The following is an 18075-nucleotide window of genomic DNA, read 5'->3' as shown; positions in this document are numbered from 1 at the left end:
TGGACCCTGAGATAATTCTTCCTCGCACAATGGGCTATAATATATAGTGACAAAAAGCCTTACAATCAAATGGCCTCTCTGCTTACGTGGTTTGTCGATGGAATACAGAATCAGGTCTTCCCAGAGCTCTCCATCATCTTGCTCCTTGGCAAACTCAATTGCTTTATCAACATCATGTAATTCCTCCATAATCATCTTGAGGGCACTCCGACTGTTTCCCATTCGGCCTAGATGAGGTAAGGAAGTATGGAATACTTTATTCATTTAAAAAGGAAATAGCATAGTTCTTAGTTGGTTTATAAAGCCTGAAAGAAAAGACTAAAGCTGATTTTCTTACAGGACACTAGCATTTTCTGTCTCTGACAGCCAAATAAATACTTCCTATTTATTCAGTGTTCATGTTGTGTGGAATGTTCACTGGATGATGTTATGTGAATGACATCATTTAATCTCACTATGGTGCTAGGAGAGATGCTTTACCTAAGTCCCTACTTTATTTTTTTTAATTTTTATTTGATTTTATTATTTAACTTTATGTGCATGGGTGTCTTGGTTGCATGTATGTATGTGTACCATGTGCATACCTAGTGCCCATGGAGACCAGAAGAGGGCACTGTATCCCCTAGAACCAGAGTTTCGAAATTGAAGTGATCTATCATGTGCCATGTGATAGCTAGGAACATCTGGAAGAACAGCAAATGCTCTTAACTGCTAAGTCATCTCTCTAGCCTAACATACTGATTATTTACAACATTTCCTCCCCCCCCCCCGCCCCCCACCCCTTTTTTGAAACAGCCTCACTACGTAGCTCTAGCTAGCCTGAAATTCATTATGTAGACCAAGTTGACCTTGAACTCACAGAGATCTGCTTGCTTCTGCCACTTGTGTACTAGGGTTAAAGGCATGTGCCACCATGCCTGGACTTAATATTACGTACTACTTTTTTTTTTTTTAATATAAGAGGAAATACAATATTTGTAACTTGGCAAGATTATGTAGCCACTGAACTGTATAGCTGGAGCTTGAGCTGGGTCTGTTGCATTCTGCCTTCCTTCTCACAGGCCTGTAATTTCTTTTGGATTTAAAATCTGACACAGTTAAGACTTAAAAAACTTGGAAAACATTCTGCCTTTTCTGCTCATTAATCTCTTGGCACTTCCTAGTTTTCCCAAGCTGTATTAGAGTTCATGTAGAAGGCCTTATGTAGTAGAGGGCCAACTGTCTGGCTGAGGCTTATTACATTGACCCTTGTCCTTTGTTCCATGCAGGAACCAGTAGAGGGTCATGAATTAAGTCATCTACTGTTCCCAAGACAGTATGATAAAGATGAATTCAAATAGATACTTCCTGGAGGATCACAGTTGGAAGAAGTAAATTGATAACGTACTGGAAGGCAGAATGCAACAGACCCAGCTCAAGCTCCAGCTTGCCTTTTTTATTACAGATTCGCTGTATGTTCTTTTAGAAGCATGGCTCCAGTAATTCTTCCTATGCTATTGTGTTCTGGACTCTCCTTTTCTACGTGTGTTACATTTTTATACACACTAGACCTGAATGTCTGTCACCTTGTTCTCAAATCTGCGTCCATTCTTACACATGTGATGCCAAATCCTCACCCCATTTGTATGTTTATGGAACTAAAATGAACAAATGCTACTTACTCAGAAGGTAAACTGTCTCTTCTACAAAGTTTCTTTGTTGACAGATCTCAAGAGCCTTTAATTAAAGCAGGGGAAAATGTTACTATGGACTACCAAACTGGCAAAGAATATTAAGAGAGCCACTTAAAACCACTTACAAACTTAGAAGAATTTTTCATTGTTTTCCTTTAAAAAAAATGGAACAAAACACAACACATCTCTGTGGCTCTTGGTTTTCATTCTCCTTTCAGAGTTACTGGATCTAGGTAACTGAACTGAGAGCACACCAAGTCACAGAGCGTTCTATAGGCAGAAGCAGAGAGCAATGCTGGAATGTGTTTCCCTCTTAAGCTTTCTCTCTTCTAGATGCTTGAGGTTTATCCCATTGCTTCTACCCTCATCTATAGTCATTTGTATAAACTGTCTCCTCCCACAGTGTAAGGATGCACTGTGTACTGACAAGTCACACAGTCACTAAAATCAAACAGCATATATTAACTGTGCTCTCCCTGCTGGACGCTGAAGGATCAGGTTGAACCAAGGGAGCAAAGATGAGGAGAATAGTAACATGTAATGACAACACTCCGGGAGACAAAGAAGCAGGAGAAGAGACAGCAAGTCTACCCCAGGCTCACGGGCACAAGAAGGATGACAAAGACACGGCCACATGTCTTTCCGTGACTGGCACAGTGCAGAGGGAGGACCGTGTGCATGGAGTTACAACACTGAATTCAGAGAGGTGGCACCTGAGTCGGGTACCATTGCCGGGGAAACCACATCTCACAGACCGCCCGCCCTCCTGCTGTACTTGCGTGGTGACCCGCAGCCTTGTCCAGCCATCTTAGTGGAGCTTTCTTCTCCCTGACCACCTGTCCCCCTCTGAAACTTGCTCCTCACTCTTTACTCCCTACTCTAGAGATTAGAGGAGGTCACACTGGACCAGAGTCTAGGGATTCCTCCATTTTCACCCTGCATGTGGCTTCACAATTCTTTATCCCTAGGATAACTAACTATTCACAATATTAGTCATTCACTTTCACCCTGCAGGGACCATGTGCTTGTTAAGTCTTATGCTTAGCACAATGCTGGGCTCACAGTAGGTCTGTAATGAGTATTTTCTCAAATGAGGAGACAATAGAGGTTTCAGAACAAGTTAACTGGGTTGCATATTTAAAGTAGTTATTTAGAAACTACCAGCCAGCTAGGCAGTTTTGAAAATAAGAATCAAAGTCATAGAAAGAACAGCTTGAGCTAATCATCTCTTTCTGTTCTGTGATCTATCTTTGGAAATAACAGCAGGAGTAGTCTTGATATTTGGATTTTTGACTTAAATTTTCCTGTAGACTATATATTTAAACCAGCTAAGGAATGGGGGTGGGGGTTGATCACAAAGAGCAATATATCTAACTAATAAATAACAGGGAAAAGAGCATCACCTTAGTCTAGAATAGGGATGATGCCAGGACAGTGTTTCAAGTCACACATACCATTTAAGACAGAAATGAGCCTCACTTGAATGGTCCATTACAGAAAGCACTTACTCTAAGTGGCTATTTAATTTATACTGATTTACCATGTTTCGGATACTCAGTGTCAGTGTGTTAACTGACTATGCACCCACAAGGATGGTCTGGACCTACTGAGCACACTACCAGGACACTGTTACTGGTTATATATCCCCAGTCTCATACGGGTCTCCAACCAGGAATCACAGTTGTCAAGAGTTCAACAGATCACACTGTACTAGAGGGCAGCTCTCGACAACAGCAAGTCTTTTCCTAGATTATTAAAATAATTTATAAGTGGATTCCAACAGTACCTTAGATTTTTCTCATCAAAAATGATGGAACTCTAGAAATATGTAAGAGTTTTGAGTGAAATATAAAAATAAAGTATTTACAGGACACAGAATTCTTCTTTTACTGACACAAATGTGGCATCATCCTTATTTTAGCTTCTCATATATTTGAACACTATGATCCCTCTAGAAGAAAGACTTTAGATGGACTAGAGACAGAGAGAGGAGACACACACACACACACACACACACACACACACACACACACACAGAGAGAGACAGACAGACACACACACACACACACACACACACACACACAGACAGAGAGAGGAGACACACACACACAGAGACAGAGAGAGGAGACACACACACACACACACAGAGACAGACAGACAGACAGACAGACAGAGAGAGGAGACACACACACACACACACAGAGACAGAGAGACAGAGAGAGGAGACACACAGAGAGACAGAGAGACAGACAGACAGAGACAGAGAGACAGAGAGAGGAGACACACACACACAGAGAGAGAGAGAGAGAGACAGACAGACAGACAGACAAGAGAGAGGAGACACACACACAGAGAGAGACAGAGAGACAGACAGAGAGAGAGAGACAGAGAAAGGAGACACACACACACACACACACACACACAGACAGACAGACAGACAGAGAGAGGAGACACACACACAGAGAGAGACAGAGAGACAGACAGACAGAGACAGAGAGACAGAGAAAGGAGACAGAGAGAGAGAGAGACAGAGACAGAGAAAGAGAGAAAGAGAGTGTGTGTGTGTTTTAGGGTAAACAAAGGTGCAAAGTAAGATAACTAACAGAAATTGAGTAAAAAAAGATGCAAAATTAACATTCTAACTTTCTTTTTCTTGACTCAGCATAAAGGTGAAATGGGAATTTCAGGGAAGCAAGAGCAACATTGTCAGCTGTAATTAAACAAGGATTCCTGCCTAGCCTTGATTCTGATATATCCTAGCTAACCTTTCTTCAAATCCTTTAGAGAAATTTTATCCACTTTGTGTTGCCAATGTGTTCATCCAAATTATACACATTGCTACCTTGTGAATGTTGCAGAATATGAGATCATACATTCAGTTATAAACCTGCCAAAGTTATAACGATTGTAACATATCTGAGGCAGGATCAAATCCCAAGATGACATGTGTAAATTATAGTCCAAAGACAGGTTTGCAGCTCTATTTTTCTTGTTGCTTATAATGCTAAGGAATATCTTTGTTGCTATTTTAGTGGACACTTTAAACCTGAAAAACAACTCTTCAGCACAGTGAAGAACGACCCCCACCCCTACAACTATTCCATTCACACCCCCAGTCTCAGCTTGCCAGGTACCGGATGCCTCCATCCACCTAAAGGCACTTTTGTGGAGATGAACTAATATCAAGCAAGTGAAAGCACAGTGCATGGTGGAAGGCATGACAGATGTATGAAGGAACGTACTGTTCTTTCCAAGAGCAGGAGTTAAAAATTCTTACAAAGTCTGTAGCTCTCTTGCAATGAACAATTTCATAAAAAACTTATGATTGATTTCTGAGTTTATGAACTGTGGTGATTTTCAGTCCCGGAAATCAAGGACTGAATAGCTGGTCCTCACAGGGCTTCTGATGTACTACTATCAGGGCTGCTGCAAAGTATGGATTTGGGATTTCAAACCACACAAAATAAGGTACACCTGAATAGTTCAAAATTTCTAGTCACCCACTTGCCGCCATTATTCCCCTCAGCAGTTACCCAAGTTAAATGACCTGACATGAAGGAATTAGTCCTCTGAAGTAAGAGCTTTCTGGGGAGGGAGCATTCGGTTTTAAAGTTTGTAATTTATATTTGCGTGTCTTTGGGCTGAAACAGGTGAGGATGTATTCCACCATTCACGCCCTGTCATCTATTGGGTATCATAGGTGTCATAGACATCCCTGTCATAGCCTGGATCAACCTTGTCATTTGTGGTAAACATAAATGACAGTTTCAGAGGTACTTCAGTGTATATAGAATTCTTATTTCTAAGGAAAAAAAGAATGAGATCTTTCATGAATCCATAAGTCATGATTACGTGTCAAAGTCAGTTATGTTTCAAAATAAGGCAGGGTAATACTTTTATGCAAATAGATTTCCTACCATGGATCTTGACAAAGAAATAATGCCTGATTTAGAAGTTTCAGTGATCATCAATGAAAAGGCCATTTAAAGAGTTAAAAAATGCCATGCAGTGCCTTGATTCCTTTACCCAAATGAGTAGACGAAGTCTTTCCTTCCTGAAAGAATTTACAGGTGAGTGGGGACGACAGAGTAGCAGAGAGGCTGTTACAATGTACACCGCGTGTTGGAGAAATACAGAAGCTCAGTGGCAAGTGCTGGGAACAGACGGACACTGTCGCTCTGCTTATCAAACTTGGTCCCTGGGGCAGCGGGCAGTCCCCACTCTCAGGCTCTGACCCCGAGTTACTCTAATTCTGAGAAAAAGACTCGGACTCTTGATAACACTTCAGCTTGGTATGTGTTGCCATGGACTAAATATTTATTCTCATTAAGCCTGTCACAGAATGCCTGTGCTCTGTCCCAAAGCCTAACCCAAAGGACCCTATCTCACCACAGTGGGCTGGCAGGATCCACTGGACTCAACAGCAGCCTTCCCTTGAACAGGGATGAGCACAGGCAGGGAGAGCAGACCAACAAATGACTTACAAAAACGACAGCTACTTCTGAGGTGTCCAAACAGTGAGTAGTCAGTGGCTTACCTTTTCAAGTGGGCAATGGGTACTGTCTCGGAGAAAGGGAAGGAGGTTTGGCCGATCGTATTCAGCATACAGACTGATCTGTTTTTCATGGTAGCGCTGTCCCTTATGATGGTCTCTTTTGAAGAGCTTATGCAAATACTAAAAGGAACAAGATATGCCACACTATCAGAATAAGAACAAAATACCCAGTTAACTTCACTACTTTAGTTGTTAACAATTTCCATGGAGGTTAGGAAACATGGTCTTCAGCAAGGATAACTTCTATGTGACGAGGAATGGGGAGGAGAATATCATTTGGGGAGCAGATTCTGAAATTCTCCTAGAAGGTTCCTGGCTGGACTGGCTGCCACTGGCAACTATGTGACGTTAGATAAGTCCCTACTCACTCTGTGACTTGGGGTCCTCACCTGTAGCAAACTTCACTGAGTCAAAGCAATTGCCATTTGTGCATCACCCAGAACCACACGTGTGTACGCTAAGCACTGCACAGGCATTAGTGATGATAAATCTTAATGTCTTCATCTCCTTGCTGCAGAAATCAAATGCCTGGGTAGCAGTCTTCGGTAACAATTCTATTCTTGGGGCTGGGCAGATGTCTCAGTGCTTAAGAGTATTGTTACTCTTGTAGAAGACCCAGGTTGGTTTCCTAACATCCACATGGCAGCTTACACCTGTCCGTAACTCCAGTTACAGGGCATCTGCCATCTTCCTCTGGCCTCCATGCACACCAACAAGCCCATAGTGCACTTACACACATACTCTTACACATAAAATTAAAATAAATCTTTACAAATTTTTCTTGTTTTACATGAAAAGGCACAGGGTCATGACATGACTGTTGTAAAAACACTCCATAGCAGGAACTAAATTAATCCTTACACACTCTATATATCCATTTTTAGAGAATTAATATAATCTGTTTGCAATTAAGTGGTATTTATATTGATGGCATCAGAAAACAAAAATACGTAATAAAAAGAGAACAGCTGTTTCATACAATTAGACTCTAAAGGGAATATTTTTCACTATCTATGTACTGAAAGGATTGAGTTCATTATATAATGCCCCCAAAAGGATACTCTGTGCTAATGCTAAATACAAACACAAACCCACAACCCACCAGAGGGAGAAGACACACTCACACTAGCCACACAATGTCCATTCAGACCATGAGTGTTGGTAACAGATTCATAACAAAGAACCCCAGTTCTCCCAAAGCTGTGAGGTAACTGCTGCTGTATATCATGCCAAGACAACATATGTACTTCAAGAGTCATCCTTGGGCTCTTTACAGTTCTCTGGGGCATTTAGGGGACATGGAACAGCCAAACTAAGCTCATTTGCTGATAAGGAGTGCCGACAGGCAGCTTGCAGTGGGGTCTGGATATGGCCAGGACATGGTACCTTCCCTGAAGAGGTGTGTTCCTGTCACACAGACTCCAGACATTACACGACTATTGTAGTTGGATATCTGACTGGTTACACTGGTTACACTGCTGCAGAGCAAAGCTGCCTGTAGCTGTTTTACACCTTAAGCAGGTCAGAAACTGTTGCTCTATAAGCAAACTTTTAAGACGACAGCAGAATGGAGCCTTGCTTGTGCGAGCAGATAATCTTGAGATTTTCTGATCATGAAAACTATGGTAACAGTATCTGCATTAAATGCTGAGCAATTAACAAAAATATCCAGATTACACTCCCATTGTGAGACCCCACAAGCTTCAGCATAGAAGCTGGTTTTTGAAAAGAATACCACACTTCCAGCAAAAATGCCAAGCATCTTGGAGCTGCTGCTTGACCAAGATCACAAAGGCTTGAACTGACCCTTCATTGTCCTTGGTGGAATTTGCTGCTTAACTCTTTCTATGTCTTTGACATATTTAATGTTTGAATTCCTTGCGGTTAAGCTCCCCTCACCGAAGGCCATAACTGGGACAATGTAACAATTCTTATGAAAGCTGATGTTAAGAATAAAATTTATGGTGATTCCCTGGGGGAATCAGCTATGCAAGAAATTGAGTCTTCTATAGAACTTATTACTTAAGTGGTATTAATAAGCATGAGATATTGGAACAAACGATATTGGAACAAATTAATAAGCATGGATCTGGAACAAATCATTTAAGAAGAAAAACTTTGGGAAATTTTAGAAGCCAACAAATTATAGTTGAATCATTAGGTTTTCATTCCTTGCCCAGAAACACAGATCTAGTATAGTCAAGGAAAAGATTTTTTTTATTATAAAATTAACGACAGGCCTTGGTACCCTCCTAAAGGCAAAGTAAGCAGTTTTAGGAATCCTGATGTTCTTTTACTCTTTACAGGATTGTAATAAAGATAGAGACCATATTGAAACAAGAGTTTATGACAGAGACACAAAGAGAACCATCTTGGCTCCGTGAACTGCCTGTGAACTGCTTCCTGAGCAGACTTGTCAGATCAGGACTCCACTGATTATACAAAGAATAAAGAGCAGAACATGGTATTTCAGGAGTTAAAGGAAAGGATGGTGGTCTTATGTCAGATATAAAAGAAAGAATTTGAACAAGGGACCAAGGAATTAGATTTCTGTAGAAAGATTGAATATCCTTATAGTAGATTAATAGAATAACAAGTAGTAGTAAATAACTTCTGATCTATTAACTTAAATCAAACTTAAATAGAGACATCCTGTCTAGTTTTTCTATAACCACAAGGCTTTACCACACTGATGTTAAAGAAAAGGACATCGAGTTAAAAAGAATTGATTTTATCATAACGTTGCATTTTTATTTTCATGACATTTGCTGTTTGCTCTTTTTGTTTCTTTTACTTTGATATGCTTATGCAATGTGGAAGAGTTTAGAAAAAGTATGCACCATGAAAACTTCGCAATCAATGATGAAAGTCTGTGAGACAATGATTTTGTGTACAAATAAAGCCTGTGAGAGATGCAGGTTGTCAGAGTAGGACAAGCCATACTGTGCTGTGGGATGTTCTGTATGTTAAATGTGTTGCTCTGATTGGTTAATAAATAAAACACTGATTGGCCAGTAGATAGGCAGGCAGTATAGGCGGGACAAGGAAAGAGGAGAATTTGGGGAAGTGGAAGGTTGAGTCAGAGAGACACTGCCAGCTGCCACCATGACAAGCAACATGTAAAAGATACCGGTAAGCCACAAGCCATGTGGCAACTTATAGATGAATATAAATGGGTTAATATAAAATATAAGAACTAGATAACAAGAAGCCTGATGCGGCCATACAGTTTGTAAGCAATATAAGTCTCTCTGTGTTTATTCGGTTGGGTCTGAGCGGCTGTGGGACTGGTGGGTGAGAGAGATCTGTCCTGACCGTGAGCCAGGCAGGACTGGAAGAAAACTCTAGCTACAATACCAAGATGTGCTTCATCTCTGCCCATCTCTCCTAAAACGAAACTAAGAAGTATCCTGTGTCTGGTTCCTCCCTCGCTGCTGCCCTCATCTGGAGCTGGACTCCAGCAACTAGATAATCCCCTTGGCCACTCAAGCCAATATATATATATTTAGGGGGCAGGGGTTGAGACAGGGTTTCTCTGTATAGTTTTATATATGTTTTTAAAGCATATAGAAAATACCTTCTTGTGCTGGTTGTATTTTGTCAACTTGACACAACCTAGACATATCTGGGAAGAGGGAATTTTAATTGGAAAACAAAAATACAACCATAAGATTGGCCTGTAGGCAGGTCTGAAGGATATTTTCTTGATTAATGATTAAAGGGTCCCATCCACTGTGCCACCCCCCAACCCTCCCGGTGGTCCTGAAGTGTATAGGAAAGCCGACTGAGCAAATTATGAGGGGCAAGCCAGTAAGCAGTGCTCTTCCATGGCTTTTGCTTCAAAGTTCCTGCTAGAATTCCTGCTTTGACTTCCTTCAGTGATGGAATGTGATCTGAAAGTTGTTGTAAGATAAAATAACCCTTTCCTCACCGAGTTGTTTTTGGTCGTGGTGTTTGGTCACAGTAATAGAAAGCAAACAAAGACACTGCTCCTGCTTTATTCCCTGGATGACATGATACATGGAATCAAGGGAGCCTCCAAGGAAATCTAGACTAACACCCTTCAGAATACAGCCACCAAACCTATACAGAAGAGGTAAGCTCAGCTACAATGTGGGTGAGGGGGAAAACTATAAATCTGTTCTTTGCTCACTCTATGGTCCTGCACACTGAAGAACAGGACTTGGTATCTATAATGCTGTGACTTATGACCTGATTATATATAATAGCAACTGCAGAGGAAAGCACTTACTCCCAGGCATAGGATGATAGAGAATAGCAAAATAGAATGCATTTTTCTGAAAGTCCCAATTGTAAATCAAACTTCAACTACCTGTGCTATGATTAATTCCAAGCCACAAAGTCACAGCATGTGTTACATTCTAGTAATTTCTGCACACTGTTTGTGGTCAAAACTCCAATCTGAGCAGTGTTCTCTAAGAAAAGTTCTCTGCATGGACACCCCCCACCAATACATAGGTGCTCTGTCTGCTGTTGAATTAAAAGGGCAAAGGAGACGAATGCTCACCACATGCTGCAATTCTGGTCTGTCTTCTAATTCTTCTACCACTTTTTTAATCTGAGGAATAAGAAGAAATTAAAATGCAGTATGAGGAGACAATCATATTGACAAATTACCACTTTATTGTGGGCACACTACTACAGACACTCATCTAGTAATACATGCTATAGTCTGAATGTGCCTTGCTCCCCACCAAAACCTGACTCCATGCTTGGATTCCTAATGTGATCACTAAAAGGTGGTGGGACTCTTTAAGAGGAAGGGTTTCATGGAAGGTGACTGATTACTGTATAAGGGGATTAAACTGGACTCTGGGAGGGTTAGGTTGCATGAGAGCAGATAGTTATAAAAGAGCGAGGAGCATGGACACTCCAGATACCTTGCACCTGCCTTCTTTTTCCAGGGTACACAGCTGTCCTCTCACATGGCTCATCCTGTTTCCTGCTGTGCAACACCCAAAACTGACTTGCCACTCTGCCAGCAAGAAGGCCATTACCAAATGCAGCCTCTCGATCTTGGACCAGGCCATAAGCCGAAGTAACCTCTTTCCTCTAAAGCATGCCTAGTCTGTGGTGTGTTATGAGCAACAGAGAATGGGTCTGTTATGTATGAAAAGACTCACTGAAATTTTATCTTCGTTGTCCAAAAGCATGTCAACAGCTTTCTGAAATACAAACACAGTCATGGTCACTTGTCTGCCACACAAGAACACTAAACAAAAAGCAGTACCGCTGTTACAGGTTGAAGGGTTTATTCCTTACACTTAAGAAGCAGTGAGCTTCATGTTACAGAATAATCTTTTTGTACACTGTGAATATGTGTCGCTCTGACTTCTTTAATAAAAAGCTGAATGGCCACTAGCTAGGCAGGATTTCAGGGGCAAAGAGAATGCTGGGAAGAAGAAAGGAGTCACTGGTCTGAAGGAGAGGGAGCAAGACATGCAGGAGGACAGGTAAATGCCACAAGTCATGTGGCAACACATAAATAGAAATGGGTTAATTAATGGAAGTTATAAGAGCTAGTGGGACAAACCTAAGTTATCAGCTGAGCTTTCATAACTAATAATAAGTCTCCATGTGGTTATTTGGGAGCTGGCTGGCTGGACAGAGAAAGACTCGATACAGCTTCATCATTGGTCCTTATATAAAATGACACTTGCTTGAGGAATACAAATTCAAATGTGTCTCAATGAGGTCTGTGTGTTTTATATATTGTTAAACTGCTGCACTGCTCTATTTTCACAAAATGGAAAAGTTCCTACTGTATTCAAAATAGGCAACATGTTCTAGCCCCTTGATGTCTCAGCTATGTTTACAAATTTCCATGTGAGCCTCAGGAGATCTAGAGAATATCACATTACCACAGTCCAGAGGTGAAGAAGGGCTGGCCTGCTGAGAGCAGGTTAACTACAGGAAAACAAGTGAAATACCAGAAATCTCCACATATATAGAACTGGTAGACTCCAGTTTCCTATACCATCTATCACAATCATAAAACACCAATTTGTTTATGATGAGAGGAAGGACAACAGCCTACCAAACAGAATAACTGGGTCTTTTTGACTCAGCTACCACCTAGATGTTTGTTCCAAATGTTATTTTTGTTATATAAATATAAGGGTGTTTGATTATTCCAAAGATCCTTTCTAACCAAGAAACTATGATACCTTAACTTTAGCTCAAATTCTTTGAATAGCAATTAGTTTCAGCTCAGCCATCTCTTTCCCACAGGTGCATATGCTAATTACTTTCAATACAAAGGAGAAAATGGATAAGGGGAATGTAAGTAAGTCTTGTAAATTACACTTGTGTATGTGTGCACACTGCACACATGTACATGCACATGCATGCATGTCTCAGAGCATGTGTGGCCAGAGGACAACTTGGGGGAGTAGGTTCCACTATGCAGAGTAATGGGTTTCATAAAGATGTTCATAAAAGTATTCCACAAACTTTGCATGCATCCACCTCCTCATACTCTCTTCTAATTTCTTATCAGTCCCTTGGTTTCCTTAGTTTTCCTTCCTTCCTTCCTTCCTTCCTTCCTTCCTTCCTTCCTTCCTTCCTTCCTTCCTTCCTTCCTTCCTTCCTTCCTTCCTACCTACCTATCTTCCTTCCTTCCCTCCCTCTGTCCGTCCCTCCCTCCCTCTCTTCCTTCTTGTTTTTGGAGACAGGGTCTCACTGTGTAGCTCTGTCTGGCCTTGAATCTGATATGTAGACCAGGCTGGCCCCCAATTCAGAGATCCTTTCATCCTCTGCCTTCAAATGCTGGGATTAAAGGTGTGTACCTCTACACCAGATGCTCTCAGTTTTATTTCTACTTCCATGACCAAATATGTCTATATAAAATCTAAGATCCACACAAAAGAAAATATGATTAGCCTTTCTGGGTTTTATTTTGCTTAACATGATCTCCAGTTCCATTCATTTCCTTGCAAATGATAGTTTGTTTTTTTTTAATGGTGGAATAAAACTCCATTGTGCATATATACCATACCTTAATCCATTCATCTGTTGATAGAAATCTAAATGGATTCTCTTAATGTGACTACTGTATATAGTACATCAAGAAACAAAAGACTTGTATCTTGGTAGAATGTTGACATAGAGCCCTTCAGGTATATTTGCAGGAGTGGGAGAGCTGGGTCATTGACTAATTTTCTCAGCTGCTGAGTCCTTTACAGGTCTACAATGTCACCAGGACTACTGTACACACCCCATGGTGAGATTTAGGTGGTAAAATTGAAGGCTGCAGCCTTTCCCCTAATTATTTGTCATTGAAAATCAATACAATAGGATTTAGGGATATCAGTTTTAGTTTGCAGCCTTACTCTTTTTTTTTTTTTTTTTTTTTTGGTTTTTTTCGAGACAGGGTTTCTCTGTGTAGCTTTGCGCCTTTCCTGGAACTCACTCGGTAGTCCAGGCTGGCCTCGAACTCATAATGATCCACCTGGCTCTGCCTCCCAAGTGCTGGGATTAAAGGCGTGCACCACCACTGCCCGGCATGCAGCCTTACTCTTTACAGCACAAAACCAATATTTTTTCATTCTGAATCAAACTGCAGGGCCATCAAAATGGTTTTGGGGATGAAGGCATAAGCTGGACAACCCTGATTACCTGAGTTTGATCCCTCGAATCCATGTAAAGATAGGAGAGAACTGACTAGAAAAAGATTCCTTTTCAGAAAGTCTTTCCTATGCTAAGTCTCAAAATGTTTACCTTGTGCTTTCCTCTATCAATTTCAAAGTTTCAGGTTTTGCTTTGACCCACATTGAACTACCTTCTTTTTGTACAGAGTGAGATGAGGCTGGGGATCAGTTCTGTCTTCTTCATGTGCATGCCCAGTTTCCCAGCACCATTTGTTGAAGATGCTGTCCTCCGATGTATGTTCATGGCATATATGTTAAAATTCAGGTGGCTGCAGCTCTGTGGCTTTACTTTATTGCACTGTTCCACACATCTGATTTGGTACCAGAATAGTCAAGTTTTTGTTACTATGGCTCTCTAGGGTAAACTATGAGTATGATGGTTTCTCAAACAGTGTTCTTTTCTTCAAGACTGCTTTAGCTATTCAGAGTCTTTTGTGCTTTCCTTCAGATCTTAGGATTTGTTTTTCTGGTTCTGTGAAGAACGGCAATAGAATTTGGATGGGATTGCATTGAATCTATCATTGTTTGGGGGGACTATACTAATTACTTTTCTCGTGACAAAGTGTCTGACAACAGCAAATTAAGGCAGGCAGGCAGGCAGGTAGGGTTCTTTTTGGCTCACAGTTTGAGATTACAGCACATTATGGCAGGAAGTCTTGGCAGCAGGACCTTCTGTGTGAGGCAGTCGGTCATGCTGCATTTAGAGCAAGGAAATAGAAAAGAATACCTGTGCTCAGTTCATAGTTTACTTTTGATTTAGTCCAGGGCTCTGGTCGTCAGAGTGGTGCCACCCATTTTTATAGTGGCTCTTCCCACCTCAGCTATACAGAAATGTCCTCCCAGTCTTGTCTAGAGGCATATCCGCTAGATGACTCTAGATCCTGTGGAGCCGACAACCAAATCAACCATCACAGCAACACAGGACCTTTCAAAGTAGTAGTTCTTCAGATTCAAGAGAGCAGGCAAGGTCTCCCCGTTGTCTAATCTTTTCTTTAGTGCTTTAAAATTCTCATTCTAGAGATGTGGTGGTTTGAATTAAGAATGGCCCTCAGAGGCTCATATATTTGAATGTTCCAGGGAGTGGCACTACCAGAGAGGGATTGGAAGTGTGGCCTTGTTGGAGCAGGTGTGGACTTACTGGAGAAAGTGTCACTGAGTATGGGGTTTAGGGTTTCAAGGGCCCAAACCAGGCCTTGTGTCTCTCTCTTCCTGCTGTCAGTGGACAGAGATGTAGAACTCTAGGTTACCATATCTGACTGTACACTGCCATGCTCCCTGCTTGGGGGATAATGGACTGAACCTCTAAAACTGTAAACAAGTCCCAAATAAATGCTTCTTTTATCGGAGTTGCATGGCCATGGTGTCTCTTCCCAGCAATAGAAGACTGACTAAGATAAAAGACCCTTCACATTCTTCATTAGATTATTCCAAAGTACTTTGTGTGGGGGGGGGGGGGGGAGCTATGAATGTGTTATTTTTTCTTTTTTTAAAAACTGGCCCGCAACTGTCTTTTATGTGTAAGTGCATCTTTATCTGGTTATGGTATCAGGGAACTGGAGGCTTCATTGAAAGAGGTGGGCAGAGTTCCTTCGCTTTCTGCTTTATAGAACAGTCTGAGGGGCACCTAGGTTTTCATTAAAGGTCTGGAAGAATTCAACAATGAATTCACCTCAGTCTAGCTTTTTATATCTGGGAGATGTTTTATTTCTTCAATCATTTGCCAATGTTTGTTTTTTTTAAAGAACCAAAGTCTTGTTTCATAATTCTTTGTTCTGATATTTTCATTTCAACTTTATTAATTTCTTCCATGACTTTCAAATATTTTGAAACTTTATGCTATGAATGTTTTGCCTGCATGTATGGTGCATAGTGTGCCCTTATGTGCACAGTGCCCATGGAGGTATGAAGAGGGCACTGGATCCCCCGAACTGGAGTTAGAGATAGTTGTTAACTTCTCTGTGGGTTTTCAGAAATGAACTTGGCCTCTCTCAAGGGAAGTAAATACTCCTAACCACTAACCTGTCTCCAGCTGCATTCTCCTATAGTCTTTATTCTTTTTTCCATCTACTGATTTGGGATTTGGCTTATAATTATTTTTCTAGGACCCTGGAATGAATCATTAAGTTATTCACTTGAGATCTCTGGTGTCTTTAACGTAAGCACCTATTCAAATAAATTTCCCTCTTAGAATTGTTTTCATTGTATTCCCATATTCTGATATGCTATGTTTTCATTTTCATTTGATTCTAGGGTATTCCTTTTCCCTCCTGATTTCTGTGGTATTCTACTCTATTCATTATTCAATAATGTGTTATTTAATCTTCACAAGCTTGTATAGTTTCTGTATTTTTATTGATGTCTAGTTTTATTCCACTGTGATCAGATAGAATAAATTGTTTCAATTTCCTTGTATCTGTTAAGACTTGCTTCATGCCATAAAGTGTGATTTGCTTTAAAAAGTTCCACTATTGCTGAGAATGTATATTCTATAGTACACAAGTAGAAATTCTGTAGATTTTTGAGAGGCTCCTTTGCTCTATGTCACTTATCTCTTTTGAAATATTACATCAGGATGACCTGTTTATTGTTAAGAGTGAGACACTGAAGTCCCCCACTGTTACTGTGCCTGTCAAACTGTGCCTCTGTATCCAGTACTGTTCCATGAAGCAATGTTGAGATGTTCAAAACTGTTAGATCCTCCTGATTGGCTTCCCTGAAAATGAAGCAATTCTATTTTTTCTAATTTTTGTTCGAAGTTTATTTTGTTAGACATTAGACTAGCACCACCTGTTTTCTAAGTCCTATTTGTTTGGAATACCTCTTTCTACCTTTTCACCCTAAGGCTCTAATTATCTTTGCACCTAAGGTATATATTTTTTAACAGACAAGAAGTAGATGGGTACTGTTTTAATCCAATATTCTAGTTTGTGTCTTTAAAAAAATTAATTTTTGTTATTGAGTTTGTTTTCAAGAGTATGTGTCCATGCATATGGATGTGTATGTGTGTGAAGGTCAGAGGATAACTTCCAGGAATTGGTCCTCTCCTTCCACCATGTGGGTCCCAGAGATCAGACCTGGGACCAGCCTTAGTCTATGTCTTTTGACTGGATAGTTATGGCCATTAATACCAAGTCACTACTGGAAGGTGTGCATCAATGGCTGTCATTTGGCTGTTTTGTACTGTCTGGTATTTGGGGGAGTCTCATTTACTTATCTGTTGTTCTAGTGTACTTTAGTCTCTCCTGTGAACTCAGGACATACTCATCTTACTCTTCAATATGTCCATTTTCCTCAAGAATCTTCTGCAGGGCTGACTTAGTGGTCACAAATCCCTTTAGTTTGTCTTTATCATAAAAATGTTTTCTTTCTCTTTCAATTGTGAGTGGCACCTTTAGCAGTTCTTACCTTTCTGAGCTTGAACTACATGTATCTTCCATCTTAAAGAGTTACCCGTGAGAAATCTGTTGTCATTCTGATGGTTTGCCTCTACATCTGATATCTTTCTGTTGTGCAGTTTCTAAATGTTATTTATTTATTCTACATAATTAGTGTTTTAACTGCATAACATGATGTAGAAAACAAAATCTCTTCTAGTCTTATTGGTTTAGCATTTTAATTAACTTTGGTATTCCTATGGCCATCTTTTCCCCTACTTTGGGGAAATGTTATACATGATCTTATTAATATATTATTTCTTCATTCAGCCTGAAATCATTCTTCTCATATGTTCATGATTTTATTCACCAAATGGTGTGCCATAGATCCCACCTATTCTGCTCAAAATTCATTATTTTACCTTTGTTTTTGTCTGAATGCCTTAGTCCATCTATCTTGTTTCCAAACTCAATTCTGTCATCTACTTGATCCACGTTGGTGAGACTTTTCATTACATTTTTTTGTTTGATTTATCAATCATTTTATATCCAAAATTCCATTTTGAGTTTTTCAGTATTTCTAGCTCTTCAATGGATTTCTATTTCATATCCTGTGTTGGTTTTGTTATTCTGTTCAACTGTTCATTTCTATCCTCTCCAAATTAATTCAGAAGTTTGTGTCTTCTTTGTTTTAAATTACTTGTCTTGGTTTTCACATTTCTTGTGCTTTTGCATTGGGACTTGAACACACACAGGGTTGGATAGAAATAGAGAAACTAAGTGTTTCACTTTGTGAACCTTCT

The 18075-nt window shown here is 40.3% G+C and overlaps 1 protein-coding gene across 1 annotated transcript in view; it reads right to left on the bottom strand.

Moving 5' to 3' along the window:
* Window positions 1-18075, bottom strand: part of Vps41 (VPS41 subunit of HOPS complex) — a 166266-nt gene that overhangs the window by 14561 nt on the left and 133630 nt on the right. The window contains exons 20-24 of the mRNA XM_006988909.4: window positions 11373-11414; window positions 10757-10807; window positions 6211-6348; window positions 1662-1716; window positions 87-227 (exon numbers count right to left, since the gene is read on the bottom strand). Coding sequence (XP_006988971.1) covers window positions 87-227; window positions 1662-1716; window positions 6211-6348; window positions 10757-10807; window positions 11373-11414 — 427 coding nt within the window. The remainder of the gene's footprint in view (window positions 1-86; window positions 228-1661; window positions 1717-6210; window positions 6349-10756; window positions 10808-11372; window positions 11415-18075) is intronic.

Source organism: Peromyscus maniculatus, chromosome 5 (assembly GCF_049852395.1).
Source record: "Peromyscus maniculatus bairdii isolate BWxNUB_F1_BW_parent chromosome 5, HU_Pman_BW_mat_3.1, whole genome shotgun sequence".
In the NCBI taxonomy this organism is placed as follows: domain Eukaryota; kingdom Metazoa; phylum Chordata; class Mammalia; order Rodentia; family Cricetidae; genus Peromyscus; species Peromyscus maniculatus.
Note: the sequence above shows the minus strand (reverse complement) of the source record. Positions and strands in the feature narration are given on the sequence as shown.